Below are 24,933 nucleotides of genomic sequence, written 5' to 3'. Positions count from 1 at the left end.
ACACTCAAATTTCCTCCCTCTCCCCCCACACTCAAATTTCCTCCCTCTCCCCCCCACCCCCACCCACTCAAATTTCCTCCCTCTCCCCCCCACCCACTCAAATTTCCCCCTCTCCCCCCCCACCCCCACCCACTCAAATTTCTCCCTCCCTCTCCCCCCCCTCACTCAAATTTCTCCCTCCCTCTTCCCCACCCCCACTCACTCTAATTTCTCCCTCCCTCTCCCCCACACCCACTCACTCAAATTTCTCCCTGACAACCGGCGGGTGCGCGAGGGAGCACTCTCCTCTGAGTGCTTCCTCTTCAGCTCCCTCGCGCGCCGCGTACTGATGCCGGAGCCGGAAGATGACGTCATCTTCCGGCTCCGGCATCAGTACGGTGCGCGAGGGAGCTGAAGAGGAAGCACTCAGAGGAGAGTGCTCCCTCGCGCACCTGCCGGTTGTCAGCAGGGCCAGCCTCTGGGGGGGGGCCCTGAGGTGACCGGCTACTGGGCCCCCCAGGAGAAGAGGCTGGCCCAGTGGGTACATACCGGGGTCGCAGGGCCCCCTGCGACCCGGTATGTACCCACTGAATGTGGGGCCCGGACGACTTGAGCAGTCCGGGCCCCCAGGACCGCCGGGCCCATGACAACCGTTGCGGTTGTCATGCCCTGATGGCGGCCCTGCCGGCGGGATTGAACTATATATATGGGGATCGCAGGTGTCTGAATTGCTCTCGGGGTTCCCTGTTCGCTATCGTGTGTATGGAGGTGGGTGTTGCGGGGAACCTAATACGACTGTGTTAAGCATGGCGGAAGAACTAGTCCATGGGTTCAGATGTGTGGGTCCATGTGGCGGCCTCCACCTAGGTGTCAGCTGAGGACCTCCGAGGTACAAATGGGGCTGTATTTGCCGGGTCCCAGGTATGCGTTCCGACCTTGCCAGGTCCTCCGTGTTTGAGGGAGTCTCGTGGGAGACCCAGAGTCTCTAGGATAGTCTCTGCTCCAGCGAGGTCCTGGATTGGGTAGAAGGTGTCGTTCTTCTGGATTACCAGCGGTATGGAATACTGTTTGCTCGCAATAGCTCCATGAGTGGCTGCATCGTTTTCTTCCAGGCGAGGGTGCTCCCCGACAGATCGGCATAGAACGTGAGTGAGGAGCCTTCAAAGCTGTATGGGGAAATTCCTCTAACTGCGCCCATCACCGCTGCTTTGTCTTGCCCACTTCGGAACTTTACAATCAGGTCCCTTGGTGCTGTTGTGGGTGCTTTGGTCGGTCTTGGGATCCGAAACAGACCCTCGGTTATGATTGACTTCGCTTGTTTTGGGGTGAGTAGTGTGCTGAGTAATCGTCGTAGAAAATGCGGCAGCTCTGCTTCGGGAACTGCCTCTGCCACCCCTCTGATCTTGAGGTTTTTACTGCGCCTGGAGTCTTCGAGCATTGCGAACTTCTGCTCCATGGTGCTTTGTCGCTGTTGGAGCTCGTTCATGTCTTGATGCAGGCGGGTAAGTAGTTTTAGTCTATTTTTTATCGACTAAATCTCAAAAATGTTTAGTCGATTAAAATTGTTAGTGAACAAAATGAACACTGTTCTGTACTTACTGTATAAAATACTACTAATAATAATAATAATAAAATCTGTGTTGTAACTTCCTGCCTCTGTGGGAGCTGGAATCTCAATGGAGGCCTTGCTGTGACTTCTGTAAAAAGCAAAACACCTAAAGATGTATCATAGACATGCACAAAGTCTTATTATTGTTCTTTATAGTTTCTTAACGGTGAATTCAGTTGGGAGAATATACACAGCTAGAATTTCACCTCTCTGTGCAGGGACGGACTGACAGCCTTCTGGGCCCCCGGGCAAAATCGTATCATGGGCCCTACAAAGAACAAATATTAAGTATTAAAAGGGACCTATAATCACCAGAACAACTACAGCTTAATGTAGTTCTGGTGTCCACAGCCAATCCTTGCTGGCTTTTCAGAGAAAAGGCATTGTTTACATTACTACCTAGAACAGGGGTAGGCAACCTTTTAGCAGCACTGTGCCGATCTAGGATTGTGATGTCCCGTAGCGTGCCGGTCCTATTTTTTTATAAATCGTTGTGTGTATGCTGCCGTATTCTGCTTGTGTTATTTTTACTGTAATTGCATTGTATCGTTGTATTTGTGCGTATATATGCAGGGCTGTCTTTAATAATGACTGGACCCTGGGCAAAGCATTTGCTTAGGGCCCCCTGGACCCTGTCCCCCCTTCCCAGGCATGCAATCACATCCTCCACCTCAACACAGTGGCGGACCTAAAGTAGAGAGGTGCAAGAATTCTTGGCGGTCTCCCTGTTGCACGGGTGATTAAAAGGTAGATCCCCATCTGTCGTGCAACTCTAGAATAGCATTGACAGCTGGGGCTCTACCATTTACTCATGTTTGCAGGTCTGTATTTAGCACTAAGCAGTTTTTGTGGAATATGTTTGTATGTGGTGTTGGCGTGATTGCAAGCACACACACACACACACACATACTGACACACACACAGACATGCTGTCATACAAACATACTGACACACACACACACAGATATACTGACACACAAAGACATACTGACACACAAAGACATACTGACACACAAAGACATACTGACACACACACACTGACAGACATACTGACACAGACATACACTTTAAAACTCACCCTCCAGTTTCCTACCTTTCCTGCTGGTGGCTGAAGGCGTTGGGAGTTGGGGTCTAGAGCTCTTGGCCAACCCCCCTCCAATCTGCCTACTCTTCTTTCCTGCGCGCTCCTCTCTTTGTGGGAGGAAGTGATGCGTGGCCGTCACTTCCTCCCAGCCTGCTGCCGAAAAGCAAGGGGCCCGCTCACGCTGTTAAAGCACCTCAGCGTGTGACCGGGTCCCTGCTGACAGAAGCCCAGCGGGTGGCCCTTTGTGCATGGGCCACCTGGTGGGCCTCCTAAGTGTGCATATTACCAGCCAGAGGGTTAGAAATAGTTGAGGCCAGCAGGGCTCACGGTGCAGGCGCCCAGTTTGCCCAGCGTTAAAGAAGGCCCTGCGTATATGAGCTATTATATTGCTTATGTTCATGAGTAGTTTATGGTATTGTGTATGATACATATGAATGTAAGCTGTGTATGGGTGCTGCTTGTGGAATTGTGTGTGTGTGGATGGATATGTCAAAGTGTGTGTTTGGTAGTGTGTGGGGGCTGTTTGGGGTATTGCATGTGGGGTTGTGGGCATGTATGTGGATTGTTAGTGGTGTTTCGTTTGTGCGGATTGTGTGTATGTTTGTGTGTGGGCTGTCCGTATTATTTGTATGAGGGGAGGGTTATTCTGCATTTCTGTGTATATCTAGCAGTGTGGGTTGCTTCCCTGGGTTCCAGTGGGGACTAGGCCGGCCAGGTACAGGTCAAGGACAGGAGCTGCAACAGCAACTGCGAGCTGCTCTACTACAGAGTGGCTTCCTATTCACAAGTGCTGGGAGGAAGTGATCTGAGATCACTACCTCTACGTGCTGCAATGCATAAATTGAGGATTGTCCTTCACCACCTTTTCGGATTAGCAGGTATCTGAAGTTTTACTGGGACTCCTGATAGGCCAGAGCCTGTTTGACTCTAGCAGCCTTGAGTGCCGTGCAAAGACACCTCGAGTGCCGTGCATGGCACTAGTGCCGTAGGTTGCCTACCCCTGACCTAGAAACACCTCTAGTGGGAGGCACTGATGTTCAACGTCCCTACACACTGCATGGAGACTTAAACACTTCCCACAGAGTTGCATTGATCCAATGCATCTCTATGAGGAGATGCTGATTAGTGCAGCAGGCCTTTTGCCGCGCATGTGCAATTGCCTCCCAATGCTTTTCTATGAGAAAGCATTGGATTGGCGGAGATCATCACATCTGACAAAACCGGCGCAGCACAGGAATAAAGTTGAGTTAAAACACTTTTTACTCCTCTGACAGGGGGCTGGCCTTTTAAACTATGCTTTCAAAAATAAAGTGTCAGAAATACACATTTGTATTCCTGATGCTATATTGTTCCTTTAAGTAAATGTTAAATATATCTTTCAAAAAACCCGGTCAGGTTTATTCTCTCAAGCAAGAATTGCTGGGGAAAGTGAATTTTAAATTATAGGCCTAAATAGTTGTATTAGAAAAATTCTCCAGGCCAATTTTGTTGTTCACTTTGATTATTTAGGCATTCAATTTGAAATTTGAAATTCAGTTTGAATTTCAAAAAATTCTTGCTTTAATAAATCACCCTGTGTCCTTTTACAATTTGATATTATTATTCTATGTGTCATAGTAGGAGTACATGTGTGTGTAATGCTGATGTGTGTAAATCCTACAGCATAATTTGTGTAGTACCAGAGAGTATGAAATGCCGACCGTTACTTGCATGTAGTAAATGTGTAAATGCATTGTTCTATGAGTAAGTAGAGCAGATGTTTGTAAAAGCAGGAGCTTATTTGTATGGAACGTTGAATGTGAATGCAGGGGTGTATTTTGTGGAGGACTTGTGTGCGAACACAGGGGAATGTTGGTGTATGAATGCCAGTGTGTATTAGTGTGGAAAGTCTGCATATGAATGCCAGTATAGATCTGTATGGATTGTCAGTGCGTGAATGCAGTATGCTTGAACAGTGTGTATGTGAATGCTGTACTGTCTGTGTATGTGTGCAGAGTGTAAGAGTGTGAATGAGGGTATGTATCAGACATCTGTCTGTGTATGTGTGAACGAGGGGTGCATCTAAAACCTGGGTCAGAGTGTGTGAATGAGAGGTGTATTTGTGTGTATGTGAATCATATTAAGTCAGTGTCAGCATATGTAATGAGGCATATTTATACGCTGCAAGCATTTTTGTTGTTGTTTTTTGACTCTCCACCTTCTTATAAGTTTCTATCTCTCTCAATCTTCACCAATCTGTATGTGTGTCTTCCCATTAACGTCTTCTTGTGACTCTCTAACACCACTTTTCACCCATTTCTGTCCCCCTCTGCATCTCTTACTTCTCCTTTCCAAATTACCCACATTTGTCTTTCATCTTACTGAAAGGACACTATAGTCACCCAGACCACTACAGCTCATTGAAGTGGTCTGGGTGCACTGTCCCAGGTCCCTTAACCTTGCAAAGGTAATTATTGCAGTTTTTAATAAACTGCAATAATTACCTTTGAGGGTTAACTCCACCTCTAGTGGCTGTCTACAAGACATCCACTTGAGTGACTTCCGGGTGATTAGGCGAATTTTGATCACCTAACTCAGGGGTTCTCAACCCGTGGTACGCATACGCTCACATTAGTACTTCCCCTAAAAGAATTACCGTATATACTCGAGTATAAGCCGACCCGAATATAAGCCGAGGCCCCTAATTTTACCCCAAAAAACTGGGAAAACTTATTGACTCGAGTATAAGACTAGGGTGGGAAATGCAGCAGCTACTGGTACATTTCTAAATAAAATTAGATCCTAAAAAAATTATATTAACTGAATATTTATTTACAGTGTGTGTATATAATGTATGCAGTGTGTGTGTATGAGTGCAGTGTGTATATAATGAATGGAGTGCCGTGTGTGTATATGAGTGCCGTGTGTGTGTATGAGTGCCGTGTGTGTGTATGAGTGCCGTGTGTATGCAGTGTGTGCATGAGTGCAGTGTGTATGTATGAGTGCAGTGTGTGTGTATGAGTGCAGTGTGTGTGTGTAAGTGCAGTGTGTGTGTGTGAGTGCAGTGTGTGTGTGTGAGTGCAGTGTGTGTGTGTGAGTGCAGTGTGTGTGTATGAATGCAGTGTGTGTATAATGAATGCAGTGCAGTGTGTGTGTATGAGTGCAGTGTGTGTATAATGAATGCAGTGCAGTGTGTGTATATGAGTGCAGTGTGTATGAGTGCAGTGTGTGTGAGTGCAGTGTGTATGAATGCAGTGTGTATATAATGAATGAAGTGCAGTGTGTGTGTGTGAGTGCAGTGTGTGTGTGTGTGCAGTGTGTGTGAGTGCAGAGCATTGGTGGGGGGTGGGCATTTTATTAATTATGATTTAATTATTATTTTAATATTTTTTTTATTATTATTATTATTTGTTATTTTTTTTTAGGTAACTATTTTTTTTATTTTATTATTGATTGTATAATTTATTTATGTTATTATTTTAATATTTTTTTTATTATTATTATTTGTTTTATTATTAATATGTTTTCGTCCCCCCTCCCTGCTTGTTAGCTGGCCAGGGAGGGGGGCTCGCACTCCCTGGTGGTCCAGTGGATGGGCTGTAGGAGGGGGCTGTCAGGAAGCTGTAACTTACCTTCACAGCAGCTCCTGTCAGCTCCCTTCTCTCTTCTCCGGTGCGTGCAGCTCCCAGGTCAGCTCCCTCTGCAACTCTCGCGGAGCGTTGCCACGGTAACCCGTGGCAACGCTCTGACCCCGCAGCTCTCGCGAGAGTTGCAGAGGGAGCTGACCTGGGAGCTGCACGCACCGGAGAAGAGAGAAGGGAGCTGACAGGAGCTGCTGTGAAGGTAAGTTACAGCTTCCTGCCAGCCCCCGGTCCATGTCTGTATTATGGCAATGTAAATTGCCATAATACAGACAACTGACTCTAGTATAAGACGAGTGGGGGTTTTTCAGCACAAAAAATGTGCTGAAAAACTCGTCTTATACTCGAGTATATACGGTACTATCCTGTTTTGCCACAAGGCCAGACAGAATTTTGGATACTTTTTTTCTCACATTCGCTACAGCTGGGTGCCCAAAAGGTAGATGCTTTCCGATGAGGTTTTACATGACGCTGGATCTCATTTATGAGGTTTTACATGACGCTGGGTGTCATGTATGGGGTTTTACATGATGCTGGATGTCCTCATGCATAGTGTGAGGACGTCCAGCATCAGTTAGGTCAGTGGTTCCCAAACTTTTTTCATTTGAGTACTCTCGGCAGCCCATCCCTGCCTGCACCGCCGCCATTGTCTTTTTTTTTTTTTATTTGCATACCGCCCTGGGTACGCAAATGAAAAAAATTAGGTAATAGCGGCGGTGCAGGCAGGGAGACCCTGGGTCAGAGGAGAAGCAGAGGGAGTCTGGGGCAGAAAGCAGGGGAGTCTGAGGCAGATAAAAACATGAATTTGAATGAACAGCAACTATATTAATAACAAACATTTCACTAATTTGAGGGGTACAATTTATGGAAATGAGCTACCAAGGGGAACTCAAGTGAAAAAGGTTGTGAACCACTGATCTAACTGATGCTGGATGTCCTCACGCTATGCATGAGGACGTTCAGTGTCAAGCATTATGCATGCTTTCCTATGGGGGGGGGGGGGAGTACTAATGTAAACGCGGCCATTGCTGTGCATGCGCAGTAGGTCTTAAAGGAGCGGAGGTGGAGCCTGTACCATGACAGAGGGGCAACGGCACTGAAATCCGTTTTTAACCCCTTCTGTACTACAGGAGGGAGGAATGTGGGGAGGGCAATATAGGGAGCTAAAACAACTTTGCTTCCCTGGCACTATAGTTTCCCTTTAATTTTTTTAAACAAGTTGATAATTATTTTTTTTTTTATTTCATCTTTCTTAAATTTTGGACAATATAAAACATTCATGACACATTTACATATTCCTAAGCATAGGGAACTCGCTTAGACAGCAAAATAAGTAATATATAGGGAGTTGTACAAAATAAATGATGTAAGCAGGCAAGCAATATGGTAATGGCACCTTAGTAACAAATAACAATTAAAAAAAAATCCCTATTAGTGGAAAACTCTTCTCAATTGAAGATAAAAACACACACATCAATAAATATTAGGCAAAAATATGAAGAAATTAAAACAAATAAAAAGAGAACCAACCAAAATATGTTAAAACAATAAATAAACAAAAAACAAATCATTGAGGTGTCTCAACACATCTATCCCTCATCTCTACCAAACCCCTTTGTGCCTCTGCCCTGTCTAACCCCTTCACCCCAATTCTGCTTACCTGTACCAGCCTGAGTATTTTTCCTCCTTCCAGCTTGGGAGGATCTGCCGTTCTCACCCTCCATCCATGCTGTGAGTGCTCCGTGTGAGAGGGGAGCAGGGGATGTGATGTCACTTCCTGCCCCCTCCCATCCCACACAGAGCACCAGCTACAGGGAGAGAGGGGAGACCTGGCGGTGAGAGCAGGTAAGCTGCCAGGTCTCATGCTGAATGGGGGGGTGGGATTGCAGGGTGACAGGTTGCTGGGCCCCCCTGTATCACCATGGGCCCCCCTGTATCACCATGGGCCCCTGCAACCTTCCTTCTGACTGTGGAGATCTCTGATCTCCACAGCAGAAGCATGGCTTTGCTGCCGGGCCCCCTGACTGCCTCGGGCCCTCGGTCCATGACCGAACTGCCCGACCTGTCAGTCCGCCCCTGTCTCTGTGAGGTAAAATCTCACTAAATGACCTGGCTATTTGTGTATTTAGAATAACATTGATATATTCATACACTCTTCAAAATATTCACAAAGTGAAAATTTTGGAAGGTACATTAGCCCTAAAATTTCATAAATTATACCCTTTTCTCTCTTTGCATTAGAAATCCACTGTCACCATTGCTAATGAATTGTGTAAAATAATAATTAAATATATTTTTCTAGGTGGGGTTATGCGTCAATTTAAGAAACCTTCCCTGGTTTGATGATGTAGACTCAGACACATTTTTTCCTCGTTGCTACAGGCTTGGAGCTGAAGATGAGAAGAGGGCATTTATTGGTAAGTGTGACAAACTCACTATTTCTCAAGATCTATGAACAGTTCCCCCTAGTTAGTTTTCCCAGTTTCCTTGAACCCAAGCACTTTTCTCTATTCAGTATTTGCAACCTACCGAACACCGACCACCCCCCGGCTCGTTACACACAAAGTTACCACAAACGTAAGTGTGGCCGCCGTTCGTATAACCGAAGAACACGTGCTCTGGAAAACGGCCCTCTTGTTTTTCGAACACAGGCAGCGGCACTTGGTCGTTGAAGTCGGATACTTACGCGTGCGAACCTCTGTGACTTTGTGCCGACACCTGCTACCGTTCTCGACAAGATAGGAGAGCACTGTTCAGTAGGAATGTTCGCACTAACTAGGCAAACATTCACTGCCTACGAGCCAGGGGAAATGTTAGTTTGTTTTCGAATGGGAACTCCCGAAAGATGACCGGCCAAAGTACCAAACGCACTGGAACTGTTTTGGGCATGGGACCATGTGTGCGGCCGGTCAAGACTTTATGCCGGTGGCAATTCAGCTAGAATCCATGGATCTGAGCAACTTGGGCGCTCAGACCCAAACTATCCGGGGATTTAATATATGTGGAGGTTCCAATAGATATTGTGTGTTTTGGGGTGTTTTTTACCTCTGGTGTCTGGGAGTTATTTAGGTTAAGCAAAAGCAAGCTCACTTATCTCCTAGACACAGAGGAACCTGGGCGGGCTTATTGTACAAATGAATGGAGACACCATTTTGGGGGTCTGTGTATATAAACCGGCCACTGGACCATAATAAAACATTCTTCTTGTACCCTTCATCGAGTCTTGGCTGATGTTTGAGTAGATCAGAGCTATAACCACTACTTCACTTCGGGACTCGGGAGACTTTCAACGGATATACTCAGTCGGAGTATAGGGAATCCGTTACAGTAAGAATATACTGGGATTTAGTTATTAAGAGCAATTTCATTAAATACAGGAAGCTCATATTATGCTTTAATTTTGTTTGCTTCTCATTATAGCAGCAAACACAAAACAATGAAAAAATAATCATATAACTAGGAAATAATAGACACCTGAATATCAGTAAAGTATAAATCCACCAATCACAGCAAAGGCAAGCCTATAATTCTCTTTCTGTGCTGACCCAAAGTCAGGCCCGGACTGGCCATCGGGCAAACCGGGCAAATGCCCGGTGGGCCGCGATGGCCACGGGCCGAGGAGATCCAGCCGGTCTATGCAGGGCCGGCGCTATCCGAGCGCCGGCCCCGCTGTGTTGCATGAAGGGCCGGTGGGGAGATCGAAGATCTCCCCCACCGGCCCACATGCTCTCAAATGCGGCCGCCGGCTGGGAGAGAGAGAGGGAGGGAGGGAGCCAGCCTGGAGAGGCGGACCCGGCGGAGCTCTAACTTGCAGCTCCGCCGGGTTTTTCTCGCGAGATCCGGGCCGTTGCCATGGCAACCGGCCCGGTCTCGCGAGAGTGTACTCTAGCCCGAAGGCTAGAGTTCACTTACCACGAGGACCACCAGGGATGGATGTCAGCGCTCACCCCCACCCCTTCCAGGCTACAGGTAAGAAGGGGGGGGGGGGATATAATATATTTATTTTAAATAATAAAAAAAAAAAAAACTCAATAACTCAATATTGGCATTTACACAATACATACACAATCCTTGCAAACACACACATCACCCTCACCCAGCACCCAAACATACTCACACAGCACCCAAACATACTCACACAGCACCCAGCACCCTAACATACTCACACAACACCCTAACACTCACCCAGCACCCTAACATACTCACACAGCACCCTAACATACTCACACAGCACCCTAACATACTCACACAGCACCCAGCACCCTAACATACTCACACAGCACCCTAACATACTCGCCCAGCACCCTAACATACTCACCCAGCACCCTAACACTCACACAGCACCCTAACATACTCACACAGCACCCAAACATACTCACACAGCACCCAGCACCCTAACATACTCACCCAGCACCCTAACATACTCACCCAGCACCCTAACACTCACACAACACCCTAACATACTCACACAGCACCCTAACATACTCACCCAGCACCCAAACATACTCACACAGCACCCAAACATACTCACACAGCACCCAAACATACTCACACAGCACCCAAACATACTCACATAGCACCCAAACATACTCACATAGCACCCAGCACCCTAACATACTCACCCAGCACCCTAACACTCACACAGCACCCTCACATACTCACCCAGCACCCTCACATACTCACCCAGCACCCTCACATACTCACCCAGCACCCTCACATACTCACCCAGCACCCTCACATACTCACCCAGCACCCTAACGTACTCACCCAGCACCCTAACGTACTCACCCAGCACCCTAACGTACTCACCCAGCACCCTAACGTACTCACCCAGCACCCTAACGTACTCACCCAGCATCCTAACGCTCACCCAGAACCCTAACGCTCACCCAGAACCCTAACGCTCACCCAGAACCCTAGCTCACACAGCACCCTCACTCACATAGCACCCTAACACACACAGCACCCTAACACACACACATCACCTTCGCACAGCACCCTAACACATAGCACCCACACACAGCGCCCTCACACACACATACTGCATCCTCCCACACACACAGCACCTTCCCACACACACTATACTCCTCACAAATGCACACTACACCCCTCACACACACAGCAGCCCCCAAACACACTGCACCACTCACACACTCACTAGATCTCCTATACACAGACGCTGCACCACCTACACACACACTACATTTCTGACATACACACTCTGGATACCCTATGCACACACTAGATTCCATTTAAGCAAACACATAGTGTCTCCATAAATGGAATACAGTAAGTATCCCAATTATGGAAACCACTGAGACAAGTTTCAAGCAAACACAACGCAAGCATGTTATTAAATTTGCTTGCGCTGTGCAGAACAAATACAGGGCCCTTTTCTCATGCCCTGGAAGAGCATTGAACCAACATGCTCACTTTGAGATGGGGCGTGCTTGTCATTGGGGATGACAAAACACACCCTATCTGGCCCCGCCCCCTTTTCAGTGGGCTGCTGTGAATAAAAAATGCCCGGGCCGAATTTTTTCCCCAGTCCGGCCCTGATTCTATGTGTTAGCTCTTTATAGACGTGATATATCTGTCTTTGGGGATTTGTTTGTATTTGCTGCTGTTGTGAGTAGTAAAGAAAATTAAAGTGTAATACTCACCTCCCATCTTTAGTAAAACTGTAACTTCACATGACTAAAGTCATCCAAATCTGGCAAAGTTCTAAAAGTGGAGTGGCCACTATGGAAACCAATAAAATGGTCTGCTACCAAAATGGTCATATCCTCCTATAGCAGTAATGGAATGTAAAACATGTAGGATGTCAGAGGATATACTTTGTCACAAGGTTCCTTTTTTTTTTTTTTAATTAGAAGACTTTTGGCTTACTGCTGCACGGAGTATTCTGAAGTTGGTGGCAAGATGGGACACAAAGTCTTCGTCCATTGAAGAAACAAGACCTGATTGCAACCTTAATAGTAAGCAAAATAAGGGAAAGTAAAGGCAAATGTGTATGTGTACAGTATATATAATTGTGTATATGGTGTAGATGGGTAGTGACACTAATGAAGACTGAATACAAACAGCTAGGCTCTATAGTACAAGCACTTGAGTACAGGGTACTCAAAGGACCCCGATAAATAACACCCAACATTGGAGGAGTGAAAGTGGAAAGGGAAGGTTGTGCCCATGCAATGCATGTCACTGGTGAACATCTGCAGGAAAAGTGTGTGACAACGCAGTGGGCTGGTGTACTCCTGTTGAAAGGGGTTTATACAAGCCAATGAGAGCTACCCTTCAACAGAGTGCATCAGCAAAGCACTTGAATAGGCAGAAACGGGCAGTCATTTAAGAAACTTTATTCCAGTTTCCTGCATCTGCGAATAGAACATAGGGTTGCGGTATAAGGGCCCCAAACTTGGGTTGTCAAGGCAGATATAAGACAATTGTATTACGTAGACTCCCAAAATCATTGCTAATTTCTAATCTATTCAGCAGCTTTTGTATAAAAGATTGTTAGCTAACTTTTTACTTGCTGTGAACTCACAGGACGTTGATCAATGTCAGGCAGTAGAGACACTTCCCGGCATGCTGGGAGCTAATAAGATCTAATGCACTCTGATTGGCTAACAATAACTGTTCCTCCATTTTAAAACATAAAATGGCCCTAATAACTAGATTTTCTGTGACTTCTTTAGAGGCGTTCATTTAATATTTTTGTACAAGCTTTTCAAATGATAAAATAATATATCATATATAAAAAAATATCAATATGTTAAATCATTTTAAAAGTTTATCCAAGAATACTACGTTATTTGAAAAGCTTTTACAAAAATATAAAATTAAGGCCATAATTACTCTATTATGAATATATATTTTAAAGTTCTCTAAAGTAATTTTCAGGTGACAGAACTAATTTAATAAGTCCAACATTTAGTATACCGGAACCGTGTAGAGTATTACAACATGTCTTACTATATCCCACTTACTCAGTAACACCTGCAGAGCTTTCACTAAAGCCATTACTTGTTGCAGTACTGCACATACCTGAATGTTTTCCATTGAACATGAATTTGTTAGAATGGGAGAAAACTGTGAGATTCATTTAGCCACCTTCTCTGTGGACTTTTGGACTGATATTGCATTTCCCTAGAGAACTCTGAAAAATGATGGCATGTGAAGTAAACATTTAATTAAATTTTTAGAATGCATTATAAAATCAATTGATGAACCCCTGCATAGAATGCCCGTTAATGGTCTCTTCAACTATACCCACTATCTTCTCTTTAGCAAGTAGGAAATCAGCCCAAAAACATGGAGGCACAGTACCAACTTGGGTTATAACGACTGCTCTGCAGGCCTGTGAATCGTTCCTTAACAGCTTGGAACACAGTGATATTGACAATGATCTAACATCAACTTCCACCATGACAGATTCATCATGGGAGAAATTCCTGCACTGTTACTATCAGGTTATCCAGTAAGTGACTGCCTGTAGCACCAATACAACCCCGTTTGTACAAAAGCTATCATTTCGTTAGAGAGCGGAAAGTAATTAGCCCAACACAGTGATGTCTAAGTCTTGGCAATCTGCTATAGACTCATCCCTCAATTAGAACATTATGAGAATTCTAGTCCATCACAACTGAAGTATAAATGGCCAAACCAGAGACCTCATTGTTTTATTTGCTGATAAGAAGCCGGGGATGTAAGCTGTATGTGTAACACTGATCTGTTTTGGTTTCTCATACTGCCCAGTTGGTAAACCTCTGAACTTTAGCTATCTAATTAGGAAGCTAAAATAGAAGCTCCAAACTCAGCTTAGCTGTATGGTTAAAACTCAAGACAAGTATCTACAAAGACCAGCCATAGACTTAAATTCATCAAGGCTTGACTGCTTGGGCGTGCCAAGAGACCCTATAGAGCAGGCATAGGCAACCTTCGGCACTCCAGATGTTTTGGACTAAACCTCCCATGATGCTTTGCCAGCATCATGGGTGTAAGGGCATTATGGGGTATGTAGTCCACAACATCTAGAGTGTGAAAGGTTGCCTATCCCTGCCATAGAGTATAGTTATTAAATGCAGGGAGCTTGTGGACAAACTGTCTTTCAGAAGAACTTGAACTGATTGTTGCTAATTTTTCAGAATAAACCCTTAGAATATGCTTAGGATAAATGTATAAGATTTATTAAATGCTAAAAAACTTTTTTTTCGATGTGTACAATTGCAATCCTTTGATATGTTACAGAATTATCCATTTTGCTGTTCGCAAACCTCATAGGATGTAGCCTTTTGCAAAAAACATTGCATTTAAAGTGACACACAAACTATAGACTACAGCCTCCAATTTTCCCTGTAAGTCAGAGGTTTCCAAAAGATTTATCTCCAGTTGTTGCTGAAATAAACTTCTGTGATCACCAGTCATGACCAGGCTCACTGCAATATAGTTTAGGATAATAGGAGTTGTAGTTGATTAGCGGCACTAGACAACAGCACTCTAAATTTTATATACACCATTGATATGAAACTTCATTTTACGTAATTTAGTAGGTGCTCAAATTCACTGTATGCAATTCTATTTTAATAGGGCTGTCTCTTTAAGCAGTAAATAGTTTCACAAATGTACCCTGAAGCAAGCTAGGCCCAAAAGCTTCCTAAATCTTACTTTTTCTTACTACAGCGATGGTGCAACCATTGACCAGTCAGAGTGCTATGTCAATCAGTGCAATGATATACTGAATAAATTAGAAGCAGTGAATCCACAATTGGATATTGAAGGAAACAGGAACATTTGGATTGTTAAACCCGGAGCTAAATCTCGTGGCAGAGGTGAGATAATTAAATAGTTGGTTAATTACAAAGCATCTGCATAAATAAGGATACTACAGTGCACAGCACAATAGATTACTATATGGGAGAATGAATTTGTGAATTTGTGGTCATGTGTTGTAATACAAGGAGTTCTATAGTGTTGTAACTACATAATACAAAGGGAAGCAGCTGCTACTGAACACTAAGAGTCGTGGCAAACCCGCATGCCCCATGAACCGTATTTCATGAGATTTAGATTTAGCAAGAAATGAGCCTACACCCTAACAAAAAACAGGGGGAAAGATACTGAAGTGGTTCTGAAGCCAAAAACGGTTAGCCCCCTTACATGGGTCCCCTGTGTGTTCCGATGCTCCCTGGTGGTCCAGTGACATGCTTCTGCGGAGTTGCAGACGCCACGGGGGTCAACATTCATTGGCTGAGAGTGTCAGCTGACCGCTCTCAGCCAATGACTGTCATTCTGTGCTTTGAGAGTTGCACAGAGTTGACATTTGTCAGCTCGGAAACTCTAGTTGCTAGGGGTTTGCCAGCTATGATGCCTCCGGCGGCGGAGTTACACCTCTGGCAGCAGAGGTATTTAGCTCTTTATGTGCAGTGTATCTCCAGGCACCATCATGATTTCAAATCACTGGAGTGGTCATGGTGCTTCAAGTAACCCTAACTTTTAGGGAAGAAATAAGAAGTATCAAAAACTAAAACTAATTCTACAAGCCAGAGCAACTAATGTGACAAACAGAGATGTACAGCCATTGATAGGCTCGAGGTCAGGAATGGAGCCGGGTCTGGTACACAGGGGGAAGAACAAACTCAGGGTTACAGCAGAAAAGTAACAGGACTATCAGGAACAATAAATAATGTTTATCAAAAACCACGAAAGTGCACTGGACCAAAGACAGTAGGGACTTATCATGGCCATTGGGTGTGTAATTTCTGCGCTAGTGCACTGTACAAAACAGGACGCCAGCATAAAACATGTAGAAAGGCACAAGGTCACGGCTTGTTTCATTTAATGTAGTTCAGACCCAGAATAACGGGACTGCGGCCTGGTAAAACGTGGCTGTATTGAATTTATCCAGACCAACAGTAAATTGATGCAGGTGTGTCAATGTTGGAGCAATGACCGAGAGGCTCGGAATAGACTATGGCTGTATCTGGACTGACATGGTGACTGTGTTGAATTTGGTAAATGTGCATGGAAAGTGCTGTATCATTAATACCATCTGTATAACACTTTACAAACCACGCATTTACAAACCTCGTTACTAAACTATTTAGTAATGTCAACAACTTTCACTTTACCTCAGAAATTGTCTGTGACTGATACAGAATGGAGTCTGCTACCTTGTATTGCAAAAATATATTTAGAAATCTGCAACTGCAAACATATTTGCAGGAGACAGTTCGTAAACCGAGAATTGTGGCTAATTGATGAAGGAATTTAAAATATCAGGCCAGAGGTTAGAGTTGGTAAACATTTTCAAACTGATAATAAGAGCAGCTATTAATTTTCCACTGTCAGGGTTTTTCACATATCCAGGACAAAATAGCTGAACTAGAAATTGTTTTCCAGACTGGCTGTTTTGGCCTACATTTTGCAAATCCTTCATTCTTTACTTCATATCGGTTTACTTAATAACTTAATGTATTAAATGGAAAAGAAGGAACATTTATTTGTACATATTCAGTATTGTTCAGTAATACAGAAATTGCCAGAACATTTATAGATCTTGCATGTAATATAGCAATCATTCTCTTCATTAGCATCTCATGTTAAAATCCTTATTAAAATGTATCGTTCTAGTATTCATTTATTTTCTATGTTGTTGCCTGTCTTTTGCTAGACCTGCATCCGGTGATCTCTATCCCAGTGTACTACACATCAAACAAATAGTAAACACATGTAACAATTCCAAATTACTCCTGTGCTGTACTTATTTTCTGAAGATGCTAGTGCATGTTTCAAAGAAAATCCAGAACAAAATCCAGTATTGATTGCGGAATTCAGTAATTAAATTGCACAAGAGAAATTCCAAGCACCATGTGAAATATATACCAATATATTCCGTAGCATTCTACAGTTATAGAAAGGGGAAATATTTATATATAAAGAAAGCCCTGTTCAAAGGAGCTTACAATCTATGAGGATTTGAGGTAGGTGGATATATATCATTAGGTGTCTTGCCTAAGGACTTACATGAAGTGGGATTTGAACCTGGATTTCCCGGTTCTAAGGCAGTCACCACTGATATGCGGAAAGTGGCTTATAGCTGCGGTGATAAACATTGTAAATATTACTGCAGCAACAAGCATTCCCCAGAAACAGATATATGAAAAAAAAAAAAAAACAGATATATCAGCCAGGCATCCATAACTCTGGATTCTAGGCTGCCTTTGTAATTTTTGTCCAAATTTTGTGTGTGGTAGAAACCTATAAATCAGGCCGTGTATAAACTGAAACTGCTGCGCTATCATTTATATAACAGTTCCACTCGCTGTATGTAATGAGTGGAACTGCTAGTGGGAGATAAACAACTTATCCCATACATTTCTGCTCGATGGAGGTTTATAGGATAATAGACATGAAGTAGAGTCTTTTCCCATATATGTATGTTTTTGTTTTCTTATAGATGGATTTGTTTTGCTTTGGTAAATTATTTTTTACATCTATATTTTCAATTTAAAATTTAGTCCTTTTAAAAAAAAATAAAAAATAAATAAATAATAATTTGTAAGTTAAGTTGCCCGGTTTTTGTAGTATGTTTTTTTAACTTATAAACCTGCACCCACATAGAGAATATCAGCGTTTTTAGACTTCCCCTTATGGTGGCAATGGCACATTTTCTTTCTATAAATCAGTGTAAGAGAAAAATCAGGATAAATACATATTTTTCATTTAATCAAGAGAAAACCTGTTTATCTGTACGTATCATTTGGAGTCATTCCATCTCTATGTGTGGAGTGGGACATTTGATTGTGACAGAAAGGATAAAATGATTCTCATGATTTTTACTGTTTTGTTTATTAATCCTTTATATCTATCAGATATGTGTTTGTGAGATTTTAAATATAAAATTAAATGTAGAAATCCCCACTGCTGTATCTACCTCAAACGTGGAGCTGAGTGTCTCCATGGATGCTATGTAGCAATAACTTTGTGTTTCAATGTTTTATTCAGTGAGAGTTTCCCTTAAAATCACTTTCAAACATCCTTTAGGTCATAATCATGATTATTAATGTCCCTTGTAAAATAGTAACTGTGTTCATTGCTGTGTTATTACCTTGTGTCAGCAAATATCGCTGAGACTCTAGAACATGGATTCCAGTCAAACTTTTATTCAGCCTCTAGCAAATATCTACATCACTAACTGATTCCTCAGTAGCTACTCAAAATGGTTTCCAACTGTCTCTGCTCGTTTTTCCGTCTCAGCTGATGTTATCTGGGATTTCTTTACTGATTTACATTATGTAGCATTTTACTAACTCGGTTTCAATCATTCCTGTCCAGGTATAATCTGCATGGATCGCTTGGAAGAAATTGTAAAGTTAGTGAACTGCGATCCGGTCATTGTCAAAGATGGAAAATGGGTGGTTCAGAAATACATTGAGCGACCCCTGCTCATTTATGGCACCAAGTTCGACATTCGCCAGTGGTTCTTGGTTACGGACTGGAACCCTTTAACTATCTGGTTTTATCGTGAATGCTACTTAAGATTCTCATCGCAGCCATTCTCATTGGAAAGTCTAGACACGTAGGTCTGGGGTGGATTAAGGGGGACACTGTATGATGATTATTTTTTTATATTGTTTGTTTTATACTTGCTATAGAAGGAAAGAACACATCAGGATAGTACTAGTCATGAGTGACTGATAGATTTAGTTTGCTAAAAATGTTTAAATGTTTAGTAAATACAAGAGTTCATTCAGTCACACTCCTGAATGCAGTAAGATGAACAGAAAACCAGGCACAACCTGCTTGTCCCTTCAGAGTTTTCTTTTATTTGAACAGCGACAAAGTAACATGATGGCTTCCAATAAGCTCTTTTCAAACATCATTTGTTTGAGACTTAATGGGAGACCAAAAGTTGGTGTTCAAATAAAATACCTGAAAGGACAATCGGTACAGCTTGAACCAGGCCTGGATGCTGGGCCAGAGGTGTGCGTGGGACCCAGGAAAGTGTGCCTGTACTCGGCGATACCTGGCAGCATAACCAACATAACCTATACCTTTAATCACATTTATTTTTATTTAGGTTTACTGCACAGGCCTCTCCTTTCTACTCTCTACTCTACAACCTGCAGTCTTTGTTTGTTTGTCTTGCTTCATAACTAGTGTTGTACATGATGTCTTAATTTCTTGGAGTTGTAGTAGAGTAGAAAGTAAACATCTAAAATACAACTGTCCAAAAAACCTGTTGTGACCATAAAAAACTAGAGATAGGATAAACTCGGCAAAAAGTGTGTCCAGATTGGCTCATTCACTTCCTGGTCTGTATGTAGTTATATTGTTTCCATGCTCTAGAGATATAGGTTTTGAGACCCCTGCTTTTCTTCTGTCTCCTAACCCTAGTGTTGCAATTTACAAAACTAACCACACTAACGCCTTCCCTTGTTCCTACAGCTCTATTCATTTATGCAACAATTCTGTACAAAAGTATTTTGAGAACTCTCAGGCACGTCACTCGCAGGTGCCAGCTGACAACATGTGGTCGAGTGATGAGTTCCAGGTGCATCTACAGAAAATAGGAGCAGGCAATGCTTGGGCAGAGGTGATTGTGCCCGGAATGAAGGCAGCCATTATCCACGCCATGCAGAGCACCCAAGATGTGGTTGAATTCCGGAAGAGCAGTTTTGAGTTATATGGAGCAGATTTCATGTTCGGGGAAAACTTTCAGCCGTGGTTGATAGAGATTAATGCCAGCCCGACTATGGTGCAATCGACGGCTGTGACAAGCAGACTCTGCGCTGGTGTGCAGGAGGACACATTGCGCATTGTAATAGATCGCAAGCACGATCGAAATTGTGACGTGGGCTCCTTTGATCTTATTTATAAGCAGGTACGGGTAATGCTAAGTGAAATCAAAGACAATGTCTAGAATCGTATTTTTATATATATATATATATATATATATATATATATTATTAAAAAGAGAATTGCAAATTTTAAGCCAAAACCACCCAAAAAAAGACAAAACAGCAGATCTGGAGAATCTCCAACCCAGCCATGTTCCCAGCTTTTCTATTTAAATCTAAAATATGCAATTCCCTTGTAAGTTCTACATGATTCCGGGCTCTATATAAATGCTTTATTATATTAGATTGTGCAAATGTGTTTGCATTTTTACAGGCTGCCGTAGATGTCCCTCAGTATATTGGTATAAACCTGTTAGTGGAAGGATCCACTGTTAAAAAGCCCCGACCACCAAGACGTCGTAATAGTATTATCAATATAGAGATCCATCTTCAAGCCAACCAGAGGTCAGTTTCTACTGTCCAAGCAAAAGGTTCACCAGCTGATATACAACTGAAGAATGTAGTTACATCTGGGACCACTTCAACATCAAAGTCAATCAGCAAAAGAAGCTTGCATACTCTAAATAGGCCAAAGACCACGGCAGCAGGGAAAGAAAATAAAGCCACGGCGGACAAAGTTGGCTCTGAATGTACGGAGGTTTTAAGACTACCTAAGAGTTTTGCAATAGAGCTCAGGGCTGAAAAGTCATTGAGTCATGGCATTAAGTTACTGAAGAGCGGCGTAACTAGTGTGCCACAAAGCTTATTCACAGCTCCAAAACTATCCCGGTCAGAGAAGCCTCCAACTCGTAAACACTCAACAAGACTGCGGCAAGGACAGAGCTTAGATTTCAAAGTCACCAGCCTTGACTTGGGAGAATTACATATGCTCAAGAAAGCGACAAGAACAGGTAAATTGCATTCTGTGAGAAAAAAAAAAAAAGAAAAAAAATTAAAACTAAATAAAAAAACAAATCCATAAGTAGTAGCTCTTTTGGCTTTCTCTGTTCCTGTGTGTCCAACTCGTCTGGTTACAATTACATGTTTGTTAGTGCACCCATTGTAAGGCGCTGTGGAATTTGTTGTATTCTATATACGCTATATAAATAATAATAATAATAAAGTTATGTGTGAGATCATCACAAGTAGTATGTCAAGTATTATTTTCTTAATAAGACACTAACTGTGTTTGAGGCCAGCTATGTGTCAGAAACTAGTAGTGTAATAAGAGAACACCTTTGTCTCTGGGCTCGAGTCCTGCAGGAACACATGGGAATGGTATTCCTGCGCTTTTTTTTTTTTTAGCAGGAACACCGTTCCCGCTGTTGCTGCAGGCACTCAGGGGGCGGCAGAAAAATGCTGCCCCCACATGCCCCCCCATGTTCCACCTGTCATGTGTGAGCCCAAGAGGTGGCCTGTTGGCCACCTGATAGACCCCCCCAGCGGGCGCCTTTCTCCATATCAGACGCGGCAAGTGAACTGTGTTCTCTCTGCTCCCTCTCGCCGCGCACGCCGTTTTCTGATGCCGGGAGCCAGAATATGATGTAATATTCTGGCTCCTGGCATCAGCAGACAGCCCGCGCGGCAAGAGGGAGCAGAGAGAACACAGCTCCCTCGCCGCTTCTTATATGGAGACAGGCGCGCGACCCATTGCAACCCAGGGACAGGTCCATGCCAGCTCTCCAGGTAGGGAGGCTGAGTGGACATTTTTTAATGTAATAAATATAATTTGTGTGTGTCTGTGTGTATGTGTGTGTGTGTGTCTGTGAGTGTATGTTATTTGGGGGGGGGGGGGGGAGGAATCTTTGGAGATTTCCCACAGTTTATTCCCCAGGACTTGACCCCTGGCTAGTCTTATACATGTTGTGAAATTCAGTCACTGGCAGTCTATGATTATGAGATGAAGAATGAGTGCTGGCAATCTCACAGGTTTGTGCCCTCAGACATCTCCAACATATGGTGTGCACTACACTCACTTTATCCAATGGGAGCTGAATGCCTTAAAGGGTCACTTCCTGCTCCATAGCCGCGTATGCTCCTTGCACAGTTTATGGTGCAAGGAGGTCCCAAGTCACTGTGTTCCTGCCCACAATGTATTAGAATTACCATGATTTTCTAGATCATTGAGTGTAGAGTGCAGAGATTTGGACCCAATAGTCCAATCCGCTGTAATTCAATGTTTAACTTGTCAATTTCTGCTAAACCTTGTTCCCTTCCATTCATCTCCAGGTTTCCTTGACCCTTGCAAAATGCCTTGCGTGTTCTGCAAAGGACCAACTCCACTGACAAGCCTCCATGCTATATGCAATTGTTACAAAAGCAGCAGACAGCCTGCAAAAGCCATTCGTTTACAGATGTCTAAAGGAACCACTCTCAGCAAGTTTCATGGACTTAATTCGCTCTCAGCACAGGGTACAGCAATGTTTGCAAACCTGCTGATCTGAACTTCAGCAAAGGTTTGTAGAACCCCAACCAAAACAAGTCTACGTGCGATATTAGACTGGTGTTCTCTCCACTATGCAAATCAATAAACTGCATTGGGACAGTTTTGTGAAGGGTCAATGTTCTTTCTTTTTATGTTTTTCAAGTTTCTATCAATTCCTGATGAATCCCAGAAAGTGTAAATCACTTAACTAAGAATTCCAGTCCAGCTACTTTACCTAAAACTTAGAAGAATACTGCAGTTTAGTGAGTAACCCTGAGCTGTATGTTACTAATTAGAAGTTTCCTTTAGCAGAGAAAAACATTAAACATACTTAGATCAGTCTTCCAGTTGCTGAATAATTGCACCAAGGTAATCTTTTCTGTTTGAGAGAAGATGTAATTGATACATTTGAAGTTATGGTAGAACCTTAAATGGACACTCCAGGCACCCCAACCACTTCTACCCATTGGAGTGGACTGGGTGCCAACTCCCACTACCCTTAACCCTGCAACTGTAAATATTGCAGTTTTCATAAACTGTAATATTTACATTGCAGGGTTAACTCCTCCTCTAGTGGCTGTCTACTAGACAGCCACTAGAGGGCCCTTCCGGGTTTATAGCACAGATTTTCTGTGCTATAGCGTCGCTGGACGTCCTCACGCTGTGTGAGGACCTCCAGCGTCGCTGAAATCCCCATAGGAAAGCATTGAAAGCATCTTTCAATGCTTTCCTATAGGGAGGTCTACTGCGAGGGCGCAGCATTGCCGCGCATGCACATTAGGTCTCCCCCGCCGCCGGCCGCACATGCGCAATAGGTCTCCCCCGCCGGATGACGTGGGCGGACCCTGAACCAGCGCCGAGGGACATCGGTGCTGGATACAGGTAAGTCACTGAAGGGGTTTTAACCCCTTCAGCAACCTGGGATGGGGGGTGGGAGGGAGTGGGGACCTGCAGTGCCAGGAAAACGGATTGTTTTCCTGGCACTGGAGTGTCCCTTTAAACAGTCTATGTGGTTTCATGTTAAGAAATTCATAGAATAGACCTTATCCCACATATAATTGCAGGAATCTTTACACCCCTTTGCGGTGTATATGGAGTACTTAAAATACCACCTATTAACTTATTACACTGCTATAAAATAGCCCCAGTAACCCCACAACTCTGTCCCATGTATGATTACAAAAAGTGGCCATAATGTATATAAATGTTTGCTTTCAGATATTTCAGCTTTATTTTCTTTGAAATACAAAAATATATGCTCTAAGACTGTCTAATCTTCTATAAGATGCTGCTAAAACACAATTACAGGGTTAGTCACTAAAGTGGGAATTGTTGGCAATACAAAGTGAATTTCAAAATTAAAAAGAACCCTCTTTGGAACAAAGTTGTTATGGTGCAATGAGGTTCCTAGGGCCGGTTTACCTTCAGGTGTTAGTCGATTTATTAATGGTTTAACCCAAAAGTATGCCCTATACTTCCACTTTTCTGAGATTCTTCAAACTGGAAGTCTTTGACTGCTGTGGGCATGCAGGGTCTCCGCTAAATGGCTGAGGGTTAGCTGATGCTCTACACCAGTTAGTGAATCCCCATTCATAAAAGCGGCTTGAGAAAAATATGTATGTTACCCAAGTGGTTTTTTCCAAGGCTTTGTGTTTGAAGAATCAGAAGGAGAGGGGCTGAGCTAAAAGACACTGGACAAATGTGTGTGAATGGTAACTAAATGGTTCATAAAAGTAAACTGACACCAGTGACCGTCATTCTGATGAAGTTGTTATGGGGCCTGGACATTCTCTTAGAGGCAAAAATAGTCAAAATGGAAATGTTTTCCAAGTCAACTATACTTACAATCCAGCTACTTTTTCCAGTTGAAATTCACTTTGAATTCCTAACAAATCCCAAGTTAGTGAAAAACCCTGAATTAGTCTCATTGGTGAGAGGAGGCTAATCAAAACTGGAGAAAAACTCAGGTTTTTTTGGTTTTTTTTTTGTTTACACAATATGTAGCACTGATATATTACTACCTACTGGAATGTGAAAATAAGCCAAATGTGAATAAATATATTGCTGGACAACTTTGTCATTGCTCATACTTGTACATGCATTTGTTTTCCTTTCTTTATATGTCATGTTCTAAATTGAATTTAAATGGGCACTGTAGTCACCAGAACAACTACAGCTTATTGCATTTGTTCTGGTGAGTAGAATCATTCCCTTCAGGCTTTTTGTTGTAAACCCTATCTTTTCAGAGAAAATGCAGTGTTTACATTACAGCCTAGTGATAACTCCACTGGCCACTCCTCAGATGGCTGGTAGAGGTGCTTCCTGGGGCAGTGCTGCACAGTGAGACACTGAACTTACCTCATAGAGATGCATAG

The 24,933-nt window shown here is 43.2% G+C and overlaps 1 protein-coding gene across 1 annotated transcript in view; it reads left to right on the top strand.

Annotated features, from left to right (window-relative positions):
- TTLL3 (tubulin tyrosine ligase like 3) overlaps positions 1–23,165 on the top strand; it is a 43,182-nt gene extending 20,017 nt beyond the window's left edge. Inside the window, exons 9-16 of the mRNA XM_063426727.1 lie at positions 8,595–8,709; positions 12,166–12,270; positions 13,583–13,772; positions 14,975–15,123; positions 18,629–18,872; positions 19,742–20,177; positions 20,468–21,044; positions 22,363–23,165. Coding sequence (XP_063282797.1) covers positions 8,595–8,709; positions 12,166–12,270; positions 13,583–13,772; positions 14,975–15,123; positions 18,629–18,872; positions 19,742–20,177; positions 20,468–21,044; positions 22,363–22,577 — 2,031 coding nt within the window. The 3' untranslated portion in view covers positions 22,578–23,165. The remainder of the gene's footprint in view (positions 1–8,594; positions 8,710–12,165; positions 12,271–13,582; positions 13,773–14,974; positions 15,124–18,628; positions 18,873–19,741; positions 20,178–20,467; positions 21,045–22,362) is intronic.
- Positions 23,166–24,933: the final 1,768 nt, after the last annotated feature.

This window comes from Pelobates fuscus, chromosome 7 (assembly GCF_036172605.1).
Source record: "Pelobates fuscus isolate aPelFus1 chromosome 7, aPelFus1.pri, whole genome shotgun sequence".
NCBI classification, from domain to species: Eukaryota; Metazoa; Chordata; class Amphibia; order Anura; family Pelobatidae; genus Pelobates; species Pelobates fuscus.
The sequence above is the reverse complement of the archived record's forward strand: the minus strand, read 5'-3'. Positions and strand labels throughout refer to the sequence as shown.